The sequence below is a fragment of the Lissotriton helveticus genome, chromosome 5_1, assembly GCF_964261635.1.
Source record: "Lissotriton helveticus chromosome 5_1, aLisHel1.1, whole genome shotgun sequence".
Classification (NCBI taxonomy): Eukaryota; Metazoa; Chordata; class Amphibia; order Caudata; family Salamandridae; genus Lissotriton; species Lissotriton helveticus.
The window spans coordinates 1658546282-1658560109 of NC_136065.1; the positions used below are offsets into that span (position 1 = coordinate 1658546282).

At 48.8% G+C, this 13828-nt stretch overlaps 1 protein-coding gene across 2 annotated transcripts in view; it reads right to left on the bottom strand.

Moving 5' to 3' along the window:
* Positions 1–7824: 7824 nt before the first annotated feature.
* The window catches only part of SLC7A7 (solute carrier family 7 member 7), a 205120-nt gene continuing 199116 nt past the window's right edge, over positions 7825–13828 (bottom strand). For both annotated transcript variants that reach the window (XM_078644874.1, XM_078644873.1), the window contains exons 9-10: positions 9127–9310; positions 7825–8664 (exon numbers count right to left, since the gene is read on the bottom strand). In XM_078644874.1, the coding sequence (XP_078501000.1) occupies positions 8558–8664; positions 9127–9310 (291 nt within the window). In that variant the 3' untranslated portion in view covers positions 7825–8557. The remainder of the gene's footprint in view (positions 8665–9126; positions 9311–13828) is intronic.

Genomic DNA, 13828 nt, shown 5'->3' on the forward strand with positions numbered 1-13828 from the left:
TGTATATATTTTACACTATTTGTTTATTTTTCGAGTCCGGGACCCCTCTGTCTATAAAAAATACTCACCCAGGTCCCTTTGACTTTATGGGTACAACCCTGTTGTTTATAATATTCCTCTCATAGGTGCCACCTGGTGGGCATTCGTTCAACTTCTGAAACCTAACTTGCTAACCATATGCTTCCACTGGTCGGAGCTCAACCCACTGTTACTACTAAGCTGAGCCCCAATTATACCTCTGCATGAGGCTGATTCTAGTCTTGCTGCTCTTGACTGCAGTCCATGTTATGCCTCCAGGCCGAAACCACATCCTATAAGGTAAGGCCTTGGACTCTGCTTTCCCCATAGCTAGGCCCTCAGATCACTGCTGCCACCAGGATGGACCCTTCATCCACCAATCTTGGTCTCATCTCATTGCTGCTTCATGTTCTTGCTATTCAATCAAGCAAGCAAGCAATCAGACATTTATAGAGCACACCAAATCACCTGTGATCATTCAAACATCCAGCTCTTTAGTTCTCTTCTGAATTGCTGGAGCAACGGTGCAGTCCTGAAGGGGCGGTTGTTCCAAGCCTTGGCTGCCAGGTGCAAGAAGGAGCATCCTCCACTGTTGGCTTGGCAGATCCGTGGGATGTCTGTGAGGGAGAGGGAAGCTGATTGAAGGTATCTGGTCGGCTGGTCAGAGGTCAGGCGTTTGTTGATGTATACTGGTCTTTCTTTGTGCAAGGCCTGGTAGGTGTGAGTCATCATCTTGAACTGGCATCTCTTCTAAATCAGGAGCCAGTGTAGTTTCTTGAGATGGGGTGTGATGTGGATCTGTCTGGTGTGTTTGAGTAGGAGTCTTGCTGCCGAGTTCTGGATTGTCTGGAGTCTCTTCAGGAGGCATACGATGATTCCTACGTAGAGTGAGTTTCTGTAGGCCAGTCTGCTGATGAGGAAGGCCTGCGTGACTGTCCTTCTGGTGTTTACCAGGAGCCACCTGAAGATCTCGTGGAGCATGTGAAGGGTGTGGAAGGAGGTAGATGAGAATTTATTGACTTGTTTCTTCATGGGTAGCTTGCTATCCAGGATGATGTCGAGGTTGCGGGCAGGGAGGGGTGAGCCGAGGTCCACAGGCCACCATATGTTGTTCCATGGCAAGGTATTGTCTCCAAAAATGAGGACTTCCGTCTTTTTCATGTTGAGTTTGAGCCATTTGTCCTTCATCCAGTTCGTAATGTTCATCATGCATCTGTGGAGTTTGGCTTTTGTGATGGAGGGATCGTCGGACAGTGAGAGGATGAGCTGTGTGTCATCGGTGTAGGCGATAATTTTGAGTCCGTGTGATCTGGCAGTGTCGGCTAGGAGGACTGAGGTGGGGTTCATGTAGGTATTGAAGAGGGTCGGGCTGAGGGACGATCCTTGGGGTACTACACAGATGTTCTTCTTGGGCGCTGAGGTGAACTTTGGGCAACAGATCCTTTGGGTTCTGCCAGTGAGATACAAGATGATCCATTTGAGTGCGCTTCCTTGAATCCTGATGTGGTGAGAGACTGTGTCAAACACGGCGGACACATCCAGGAGGATGAGGGCTGCTGTTTTCCTGTGGTAAAGGAGGGAGCTGATGTCGTCTGTGGCTGCAATCAGGTCTGTCACAGTGCTGTGGTTAACTCGCAATCCGGATTGGGAGGGGTCCAGGAGGTTGTGGTCTTCTAGATTGTTGGGTGAGTTGCAGGTTGCTCGCTTTCTCAAGAGTTTATGCTGGAAAGGTGAGCAGAGAGATGGGCCAGACGTTTTTCAATTTGTCTGGGTCGGCAGAAGGTTTTTTCAGGAGGGGCCTCACTTTATCATGTTGCCAGTCCTCACGGAAGGAGGCTGTGGTGATGGAAGTGTTCTGGACCTTCCTGAACTCGTCGCCAATTGTCTTGTTTCTGAGGTTGAAGACCTGGTGGGGGCAAGGGTCCATAAGTGTTCCTAAGGGCACGGAGTTCATGATGGAGATAGGGTCTTGTAGTGGGTGAGAAGTTGTTCAGGTTTGTGTTAATGGGTGTGAGCTGGTTGATGCTGTCTGTGTTGGAGGGTGGTTGTTCAAACTTTTCATAGAAGGCTGACCTTTTGTTGTTGAAGAAGTCTGCAAGGTTGTCGCACAGTCCCTGGGAGGGAGGGAGTGATGATCTCGTGCCTGCAGGATTGGTGAACTCCTTCACGATGGTGAAGAGTTCTTTGCTGCATTTGCGCTGGCTTTGATGTGGTTGTCTAGGTAGTTCTTAGTTCATTTCAGGAGGCGGTGCTAATGGTTAATAAGGGTCCTGAAGGCAGTGCGGTCTTCTGTTTCTTTGTTGATGCACCACTACCTTTCAGGTTGTCGGCAGTTGCATTTGGTGGCTGGACGTTCCTCAGGTTGTTGGGTGAGTTGTGGGTTGATCGCTTTCTCAAGGGCTTATGCTGGAAAGGTGAGCAGAGAGATGGCCCAGAAATTTTTCAATTTGTCTGGGTCTGCGGATGGTTTTTTCAGGAGGGGCCTCACTTCTGCGTGTTTCCAGTCCTCACGGAAGGAGGCTGTGGTGATGGAAGTGTTCTGAACCCTCCTGAACTCGTCGCCAATTGTCTTGTTTCCGAGGTTGAAGACATGGTGGGGGCAAGGGTCCTTGGGTGTTCCTGAGGGCACAGAGTTCATGATGGGGATAGTGTCTTGTGTGGTGAGGAGTTCCAGTGGGTGAGAAGGTGTTCAGGTTTGTGTTAATGGGTGTGAGCTGGTTGATGCTGTCTGTGGTGGAGGGTTTGCGTTCAAACTTTTCGAAGATGGCTGACCTTTTGTTGTGGAAGAAGTCTGCAAGGTTATCGCACAGTCCCTGGGAGGGAGTGATGATGATCTCGTGGCTGCAGGATTAATGAACTCCTTCATGATGGTGAAGAGTTCTTTGCTGTGATTTGCACTGGCTTCGATGTGGTTTGCTAGGTAGTTCTTGGTTCATTTCAGGAGGCGGTGCTATTGGTTAATAAGGGTCCTGAAGGCAGTGCGGTCTTCTGTTTCTTTGTTGATGCGCCACTACCTTTCAGGTTGTCGGCAGTTGCATTTGGTGGAGGGACGTTCCTCAGTGAGCCAGCTTGCTCTTTTGCTTTGTTATACCATGGCTGTCTTGGAAGGGGCATGGGCATTGGCGCATTCTGTGGTCCACAGGGAGAAGTTGTTTGCTACTTAATCAGGGTCATGTGCAGAGTCTGGGAGGAGGGGCAGAGAGTGTTGTTCCACTAGTTTTCTGATACCTTTTTCCAGTCTCTTAGCATGGATCTGGGGTTATGGTGCCGGGGTAGGTGGGTCCTGAAATGGTGAAGTGTACGCTGTGATGGTCGGACCATGTGATTTATGTGGTATGGATGTACCTGATTCTGTTGCTGGAGGTGAATATGGGGTCGAGTGTGTCCTGTGATGTGGGTTGGGTCGGCGACGAGCTGCTTGAGGCCGATGTTGCTCATGTTTTCTAGGAGGTCGGTGGTGTTGGCGTTGCCGGGGTCGTCGAGGTGGAGGATGAGGTCCCCTAGGAGAATGTAGTGCTCGAAGTCCATTGCGAGCAGGGAGATGAGTTCCAGGATGGCGTTACAGAAGCTGGGGCGTGGTCCTGGTGGTCTGTTGGCTAGTGTGCCTCTGATGGTGCTATTACCATCTGTGTGGAGTTGGAAGTTGAGGTGCTCCATTACCGGTGTTAGGTCGTCAGAGGATGTCATGTAGCGTATGGTGTCCCTGTAGATGATGGTGATTCCATTTCCGTGCTTGTTGGTTCGGTCCCGGTGTGTTATCTTGTAGTCTTCAGGGATGGCAGTGGCGATGCCTGGAGCGGAGACGGGGGTTTAGCCCAGTTTCTGTGAGGAGGATGATGTCCTGGGTGAGGGATAAGATCGTATCCCAGATCTCAGTGGCGTGTTTGCCGAGTGATCATAAGTTTAGTAGGATACATTGAAGTTGTGGCATGGTGATCTCGGGTGACGTGGCGGCTGCGTTTGTTGAGTCTCGGGGGTGTTGGTTGCTTCGGTGCTGAAGGTGAGGTGGCTTTTTCGGCAGGAGATCAGTCCTTTTGTGGTATGCAGAGATGAACGGCAGCAGTGGGTGTTTGGCTTGAAGTCCAGGGTCCAGAGCTCGAAGGTCTGTGGTGGTGTAGCTTTCTTGAGGAGGAAGAGCCAGGGTTCCTGCCGGGTGCAGACCGGCTTACCTTTGGTGCACGGCAAAGCAGAGCCCTCCAAAAGTAGTCCTGGGAGGTGGGAAGTACCGGCAGGGAGGGAGAAGCGGCAGAAATGGCCAGAGACTCGAAGTTGAAAACAACAGTAATGATAATACGCAACCAAATAAGTCTACAAACAGATTAACAAATGGCGGGGGGTAGGGGAGGAGGGGGGAATTGAAATTTAAGGGCAAAACAAACCCAAGGCAAGCCAGGCAACATTTTTAACTAACTAATGTTTCGGGCAGGCAAGGTCCCCACAGTAGAATAGAACCTGGGGCTCTGGGGACTGTTCAGGGAGCAAAGGCAGAATGCGCGGTAGCGGCGATTGACGATGGAGGTCAAGGGCTGCTCCATTGACGCCACCTGGTTAACAGCACTCATTTAAATGCAATCACCAGGCTTGGGTCCTCATCACACTAAACTGTGCCCTTCACTGCAACAGAAATGTTCCTTCATCCTACCAATACTGGTTCTCCTACAACCATTCTGATGGATACTTTTACTTGCAGGTTCCTCACCTCTTGAATCCCCCAAGTGCCAGATTAGGTCTGGAAACTAAATACTTCTCTTGTGCTAGCAGTCTCTGTCTCAGCTCCGGCATCTGCCCCCGAACTCTATGACTAAGCGTCACCCTGCACTTGGACGCAAGTTTCTATTTTCCACGCCCTTCAATGCAGACCCGGAATGTTCTCATTCGAACATGTGCAATTTTTAGTGTGTTGTCAACCTATCTGTATCAGGGTCATATTTTAGTAACCAGTTCACATCGATTCTCTTCAAAGGATGTTTCATCAGTCCAACATCGCTTCCTTTCACGGGGCAGATCTTCTGGTAAGACGCACCATTCCTAGACTCCGACACTGGTATAGTCCTAGGACTCTGTTCCTCTCCAGTTGAGCAAAGGTACGGCACCAGGCCTGGCCCCAGGATTCGGGATTTGGGTGGGCCATGAAGATGAATGCGGTTGTCTATTATCTCCTAGGTATCTGAGAGCAGGGTCCGGACATGGAGGGTGGTCTGAGTTGAGGAGCATACTCCATTTACTGTCCGGCTTGTGCCTACTAGTTTTACCATGTGTTTTAGGGGTTTGTACCCATCGCTTCTGAATTCTGGCTCATCCTCTTTTCTTACTCTGCCTTACATTCCACGCTCTGTTTGATCCTGCTCTCCTATCTACCTCATCCTCTGCATCCCCCCACCATATCCTCTTCTCTCTCCACCTCACCCTCTTTCTCTCCACCTTATCCTCCTTTCTCCTTGCCGTGGCCTCCCTCTCTCTGCCTCACCTCACTCTTTCCACCTCATCCTTCTCTTTCCACCTCACCCTTCTCTTACCACCTCACCTTTCTCTCACCACCTCACCTTTCTCTCTTATCTCACCTCACTATCCTCTCACTGTGCATCAGTCTCCTCTCGCTCCACCTCACCATTCTATCTCCATTTCTACCTTCTTGCTTGGCCTTTCCTCCTACTCAATCTATGCCCTATTCTCCCCTGTCTTTCTGACCCACCCTTCTCCGTCTCCCCTCTATGCCTCGCTATCCTCCCTTTCTGCCTCGCTATTCTCCCCTTCTGCCTCGCTATTCTCCCCTTCTGCCTCGCTATCCTCCCTCTCTGCCTCACCTTCCTCTCTCAAGTAACTATCCTACCAATCACTCTTTTTTTTCTCTGTTTCACCTCCTCTCTCCACCTCGTCCCCATTTCTTGCTCCACCTTAGTCTTCTTCACTGCTGCAGCATTTGGGGTACCGATTTTATGTAATTTAAGGAAGCTTGATCTGCTACTTTAAAAGGGTGTGTGAGTGTACTTGTGTTGCTGTACGTAATCGGAATTGCACTCTTGATTCCCTGGATGTGTTCTTCACTGGAAGCTCTCGACATCTGACCAGTATCAACATTAAGGGCAGGATTTATATAGAGCATGTTCAAGATCTACAAGGGCCTGTGCACCGTGTGTTTTTAAAAGAGAAATAATGAGCTGTGCAACGGTTTTACATTGTGGATAGTGCCTATTGCTGTACCTTTATTCGAGAAGAGTGTGATAACCATTGGAAAAGCAATCAAAGTTGCCAACCGAGGAGAAGCCACCAATTATCAAATGTCGGTCTGTTTCTACCCGTAGCTGCCCACTGTGCCAAAAGAACAGCTCCTGATTTTGATGACTGGACTTCTGAGGCTATTTTCTCAAAGACTGTTTGGAAGCCAGTTTCTTGAGCAGAATGTATATTATGAACTAAGAGGAAATGTGCAGTTCGTGTGAGTTCCTCAAATCGGAACTGTTGACTGGCATGTTGCTGCCTCTCTCGCGTTCTATTCCTCTGTCCCACTAGTCTCTCCTTGTCCCTTTGCCCTCTTTCTCCATCACTCTCCCGCTTGTCTCTTTTTTTTCTCCTTCAATCTCTGAGTCTTCTCTGGTCCCTCCCTCACCACTGATCATTTGCTCATCACCTTTCTCTCTGACCACCTTCCTTTCTCATCATACTCATCCTCCAACAGGTCTTCCTTTGCCTTCACTTTGTGGCTGTCTTGCCACCTGGTTGGACACACCGTCTGCAGCTGCACTAGGTGGGGCACTCTGCTGACTGCTGCCACCCCAGGCTAGGCCCTCTGCTGCCACATTAAGCAGGCTTTTTAGTTCACTGCTTCCGCACCCAGATGGGCCTTTCCCTATTGATGTCCCGTGCTGGGTGCTTAGTCCTGCCGCTTCCCACCAGACAGGGGTCTTGACCAACCTCATGTGATCTCAGCTAACCACGGGCTGTGCCCTTGCTCCTATTTTACACCAAGCTGTACTCGTAATTCTGTTTTGCTCCGAGGCTTTGCTCTCCATCCTTTCTTTGTCCCCACTCAGTTCCTCTGATGCAACCAGGCTCTGTTCTCAAATGACACCTCCTACTAGGCTAGGCCCTCACATGAATGCCGAATCTACCGAACTTGGCCCTTCTCCCACTTCCAGTGGACTCATGGCTAGTGTTGGCCATTGCAAGGCTAGTGCTGCCATGCAGGCTCCTCGTCCCACAAAAGTTCAGCTTGGTTTGTGTGATGGCTCTGCTTATTAGCCCCATTTGGGACCAGGGAGTGGTGATGTGTCCGGGGTTGGAATGGAGATTTTCACTACACCCTCATGATTGCTGGATGGCCAATTAGCATTCTCTTTTCAGTAGGCCTGATAGCCACACCCCTCTACCCCCACACCCTGTTTTGAGGCAGAAGTACCAGCTCATTGTGCCACGAGGGTATGCCCTAGGGTCATTCCTGGACCCTCCCTCATCCTCCCAGGCCCAACTCTTGGCCCACTGCGGCCATACAGGTGAGATCCTAGTCTGACTGCTGCACCCGGGCTGGGCTGTCCTCCTTCATTTGCCATCAATGTTGACTGCCTCATTCTTGCTTCAAGTCTTTGCCGTCATCCTATTACCACCACACTGCTGGCCTTTCTGGCACTCGTCAGTAAGCTTGACTCCTTCCATCCCTGCCACTTTCTTGAGTCCTTATTCTACCACTTTTAACAGTCCGCCCTGCTGCTCCCGGTGTCTTGACTAGAAGGTAATATTTAGTCTCTCAATCCAGGGGTTCTGGAATATCCCCATGCACACACTGCCATAAAAACTCTACAATTTAACAAATTCTCGTAAAATTATTTTAATATTATTACATCATCATAAGGGTGTGTGAGTCGGGGCCATTCAGATCAAGAAGCTGCTATATGACCCTGATCCGGGAACCGTGGAGAGTGGAAGCACGTTTGATGATATTCCTGTCGTGACCACGCTCCCCCAGCATCCATCATCTGTATCCCCAGAAATGTCTATTGAGTTTCGTTTTCCACTCCACCTCTTGGCTCCTTTCAGTAGCAGTGTTAAATGCCCTTTGATATTCTGAAAATTCACTGGTGTTGGCAGCTGCCACTGGACTGCACCACAAAGCGCTTGGCGTGGGCTTTATGAAACAATGTAGATCCTATCTGGAAGCTTGAAAAAATCCAAGGCATGACGTATAGTTCTTAGTCCCTACAGAACGAGACCCCTCCATGGTAAGTGGGAAGGGCCACAATTTGTGGATTATTGTCAGGAATAAAGACAGCATAACACCCTCAATGGATCAGTTCAGAATGTAGGAGTGTCATCCCCACTCTCCTTGCCCTGGAGTGTGCATTGTCCCCACCAGCAATTTCGGGGAGTACAATTTTACACATCTACCATCATCATAAAAACACCTCTTGGCGGTAAACAAATAACTTGACATGTGTCCCATTTGGCTTCCGCTGGCAACGGCCAAGGCTATACACCAAAAATGGCCTCCAGTGTCCTTGGTTGCCTACAGTGAATAAGACTGCTTCCTATTGGCTACACATGTGCCTTATTTGGACTTGGAGCTTCTTTCTTTGGTTTCTTCCACCTCATCGTCCATGTCCATCTCGGTGATGACGGAGTAGCAGATTATCTGAACGTAGCGGGTTATGCAAGCTAGAGAGAAGGAGATAGGAACTAGTTTAGATTCACTTTACGGATATTAGCAAAGTTTCTGAATGCAGCGGGTTATGCACGCCACAATGTAGCGAGTTATGCAAGCTAAACAGGAGACCAGGATTAATTTAGATGCACTTTATAAAATCATCTCAGATTTTGAAATAAAAATATCTGTGTCCTCAAGCCTCGGAAAATGGCTGCCCCGCCATGAGTTTCCCGTTGAAGAAGTATGTGGTGCGGGGAGTTGGAATGGATATGGGACTCTGAAGGACGAGATGAGTGGTATGCAATAATGGAGAAGCCCCAAAATGATTGAACATAAAAACTGCATTCTCCCCTGCCCCAGGAAAACCGGTACCTACATGGCATTTGATGGTAAAGATGGCCTTCACTTCTTCACCCTACCGCCTAACACCTTGAAGCATCCCCAACAGTTCCCTTCAAGGAGTTTCTACTCACCAAAGGCATTTAGTATCCACATAGGTTTTTTGCTGTCTGGTATGTAGACGGCCAAGAAGTAGACGGGCACTCCCGAAAGTGCAATGCCAATCCCAATGAGGGAATTGATGGTGTCACTGTACAGGGGAACAGCTACCAGGAACAGAGTGCAGAGGCAGAAGATCACTGGGAACACCAGGCTGAGCTGTGAGGAGAGAAATGAGAAGCTGTGAATGTAGAGCCCCTCTTTCCCTAAATCGCGAGAACAAGTCCATAGTGATGAAACCGTGCCACGGCCCCCACTCTTTGTAGGTAACCTTAAAATCAGACCGCTTCCTGCTCGCCAAGTGATATTCGCGTCACTGTATATTTTTCTATAACAATACCTGACCATTTGGCATTCTCTCCTATTGGATGCTAGACTGCTGCCCAGAACTCTCAGTACTTTTGAATGGGGACAATTCAGACAAAAAAATGGAAAAATAGTTCTGTTTACAATGTGCGTAATGTCAAGTTGTAAAATGTCCAAATGGGCTCTATTCTCCGCTCATCGCAAATTGTTGTTCACAAGAGCCTGGATGCTGGTAATCTTGGGCGCCACAAGCATCAAGAAGCTCCGGGTGGCATCAATCCTTCTTTCCAGCAAGGTCGAAGCCACAAAACTAGACTTTTAAATAACTACAAATAGAAAATGCAGTCTTGCAGGTTCTAGCTAACATCTTGCAAGAAAAAGGTAAAGCAGAGGAAGTTTAAAAACATACGCTTTAGGTAGACTACTCATTTTTGTGGCATCAACATTGCCCTGCATGTGTTTGGTCCCATACACCTCCAACAGTCGTACTCAGCCCATTTTGATAAATATCTAATTCCATGTTTTTCAAATTATTTAGTTTCTCTAGTTTGATGTAGCATCCCTTTTGAGAGGGAATAGTGAGAAATCTAGGGGCTACCAGGTGCTGCTTGCTGGCAGCCGCACTACACCACAATAATACTATGACAAATACTTGCTCGAAAGCAATGCTTAATTTGTGAAAGAAAGATTACAGGTGCCCGAAGCTCTGCTCAGAAACCCGTGGCTGGTGCAATTAAATGTCTGCACGTGCACTACCAAAGCATACGTTTTAAAACCACCTCATGTCTCTTTAATCCCCAACCAGACACTCCCTGCCCCTTTATCACACTCCCTTAGGCTCCTGCTTCGCCTTTTGTGATGTTTTTTCTGTCTTTCCCGTTTGTGTTTTTTCCCCTTTCTTAATGTGTGATGCTGAAAAATAGGTGGTGGTGCCCAAAAATAAGTGCCGAAGGCCATTTGGAAGCACAAACTAGCATTTTAGTCATTAAAGTGCATTGGCATCCAGGAATAAGTTTGAGGCTGACCACCGTAAGCAGTCAAATATTAATTAAACGTTTCATTAAGATGTTTTATCTGGCCAGCATTTTACACGTGTGCTCATTTTCCTCCTAGGACCTTCCAAATCATTCAATGCATTTCAATGGTAAGTCGAGAAAAGTCCAACATGTTAGTCTCAAAGTGTTATGTTGTGGATCCTAGCCCCTCATGACTATTAAATACACAGACACTAGTATGTGGTACAAGAAACTGGCCCCAAGCTTGAGCGCTCTGACCCTTCATTAACACGCGCTCTTCACTTGGGTAACCGGTGTGGAGTGGGAGTAAAATTCAGCCCTCAGGGTAGTGGTTGGATGAAACACTAGTATGTGTCCTCATTCCTCCCAAATGTCATTGAAAAACCCCCAACACAAAACAATCCAACCTGTTGAAATAAAACAATATTAAACTGGATACCACTTAATCCATCAAGCATAAAGTCAAAACAACGGGACAGAGGAGAGCATGTGGGCCGATGACAACAATCTGAACCAGGATATCTCCACTTGCATTTATATATTAAACTCCAGGGCTTTGGACACAAACACTGGTTTGGAGACGCCAGAGGCACTCTGGCAGCATACCAGGTGAAACCATGTCCTTAGTATGAAGTTGGTCCACTCCACTGATGCTGAGGATGATGTGTGGTATGGTTCAATAGTTCAGAAACGGTGCATCAGGAACGTGGCCGGAGCCCAATGCAAATTGTAACAATAGTGTTGCTTGATCCACTGAAGACAGCTTTGACGTGTTGTGACCTCCATTACATGGCCTCGCTACATCCTGGAATCTGTCGGTGGGGCAAAGTCGAGTCCATCTGTTATGTTATGTTATCGGCTGATTACTGGGATCCTCGCCAGTGACATGGCAGCCGATCGTAAGGCTCTGGTTGGATGGTGGACGACAACTCTCTTCCGCAAATAAAGAGCCCCAATGCCATGAAGGGCTTTAAACGCCATGGTAAGGGCCTTGAACTTAATGTGTTTCCTGATTGGAAGCCAGTGAAGGGACTCCAGAAGGCAGGTGGCATGAGAAGGGCGACCAAGGCCAAAAATGGCCCGTGCCGCCGCGTTCTGCACTACCTGTAACCGTGACAAAAGATATTCAGGCAGGCCGAGGTAGAGTACGTTCGCGTAGTCCAACCTCGATCCAATCAGGGCTTGCACCGTTATTTTCCTATGGGCGATAGAGAGAAGGGGGAGGAATTTCCTCAACATTTTGAGTATTCCAAAACACTGCCCCATCTCCCGCGCCTGGGGGAGGCCCCTTAGTTGGGTTGCCACTGAACTGCTTGTGAGCTGCTCTGGGGATGTGTGTGTGCCGGCACCTGCAAGACTACCTACGAACCACTACCTAGTCGCTCGTGCAACCTCAAGGGTAGATGTGTCCTGGTCAGGATGTGCTCTCGCTACTGTGATTAGGATGCAATCCAGGTGAGCAGGTAGTTCCTGGTTCTTCAGATCGTCACTGGTGCTTCTTGTCAGTTGGTATGGCAGTGGTGCCGGAATCCAGTCTGGTTACTTGATGATGCATTGGTGGTAGTGAAGACACACTCGACCTGGGCTGGCATGATGGGATTGCAACCGCGTGATGAACCTGAACAACAGGTGGTGACAACGTGCCTTGGTGGTTGGACGCTTTCTTTCTTTAGTCGTCGACCCCCATGAGTAATGGTGGCTAGGTGTTTCCATTCTTCCTTTGAGGAGGCGTTTGCATCCTTGTGCCATGATGTTTTTGCGTTGCTGACCCATCAGTGACTGTGTCTGGATGGATACGCTAGGAAGCTTGGAGCAGACACTCGGTTCGTGCATGCTTGCGGCTTACTCTCGGGCCTCCTTCTGTGCTGTCACCAGGTTGTCCTCATTTCACCTCTGCAGCTTGCTGCTAGTGCCTCTGGGTGCGCTTTGTCAGCAGCCTGATTCTTCTTGAGGGTGCCTTTTAGGTCTGGCCTCCCACGATTTTTCCTCCTGAACTTGATTGGTCGTCGGGTTCCTAGTGTAAACCAGCAGGTCACACTTCCATCTCTTCTTCTGGGTGCAGCAGCATGCACCATCTTCCGAGACGGCCAACGGGACCTCTCTGTGTTCTACAGTCTCTGTACCATGCAGGTGAGACAACCAGTCGCTGGAGACAGATGGCGATTGGCTTAGAGTGAGAATTTTACAGCCACATAGCTTGGTGTCTTAGCTGTTGCTGTTCTTTCATGGAATGTGCGGTTGTGAGCAGGAATGCCATTTGTCTCAAAAAGCCGACTCTTGGTAATTGACGGTCGCACTGAGAAGCGTGGGATAGAGACGCAGTTTATGCTTGCAGGTGGCTTACCTTTCGTTCTCTTTCTCAGCTGTCTTTCGGGACGTCATTCCACTTCGGTGGCTGGCTTGTGTCTGCGGGGCACTCTCCGGTATAGGCACGAGCCCTCAGTCACTTCACCTTGTGAACTTGTGCTCTTGCTCATCTGTGGTCGTCTGGTGTTGAGTGTGACAGGTTTAGTCACCCACTTCTCTTTCTTCCTCGGTTCGTGCTTGTGATGTGGCATCCTGCCACACGTCTTACGTGTTCTTTTCATCTTGTGCGAGGTGGCATCGAGTCAAATTTTGTCATCTCTCTTCAATGGGTCCTCTTGCTAGTTCCATTGCTTTTGTTGGACTGCACTTCTTCTCCCATCTTGGACCACTCGCAGGTCCAGTCCTGTCTGTAGGACTGGGCATCTTCTTGCATGTTCGTAAGCCATTTAGTGGACGGCAGTGGAGGTAGGTGGGCTTTGATGGAACCGGTCTACAGCCTCTTCTATATGTTTCTTCTCCTTGATAAGGTATTCCGGGTGCAACTCAGGATCTCTGTAGGAGGTGAGGGTCTTTTGCAGTGTTGGCAACTTGCCACTAGTGGACATGCAACTCTCCTCATGGCTGTAATGGGCCGATGCGCGACACAGTCTTAAGTCAGTGTTGGGGGCACTCCCTGAGTAGTCTCTGGCCCACTGCGGGGCTGAGCTAGTGCAGTTAGGGTGTAGGTGATCACCTTCCTGCATTCAGACCATGCTAGGCCTTTCCTCCCTTTTTAGGGCTCGGACTCCTCCCCACTGTAAGTGGGGGAGGAGTTTCGAGATCCTAATGTTAATGAAGAAAAAAAAAAAAGAAGTATCTCCTAGGGCCTTGGCGAGAGGAATTCCACACATTCCTTAGGGTTTTCTGTCATCTGGCCAGTGATTCGTCTTCCTTGTGTTTTCGTTTTAATAGGCTTGAAGTGATAGGGTAAATGTAGTTTTGTTCCGCCATTTTGGGCATATTTCGTTCGTGCTCGCGCAAAGAAGTACATAAATTATAATTAGGAGCT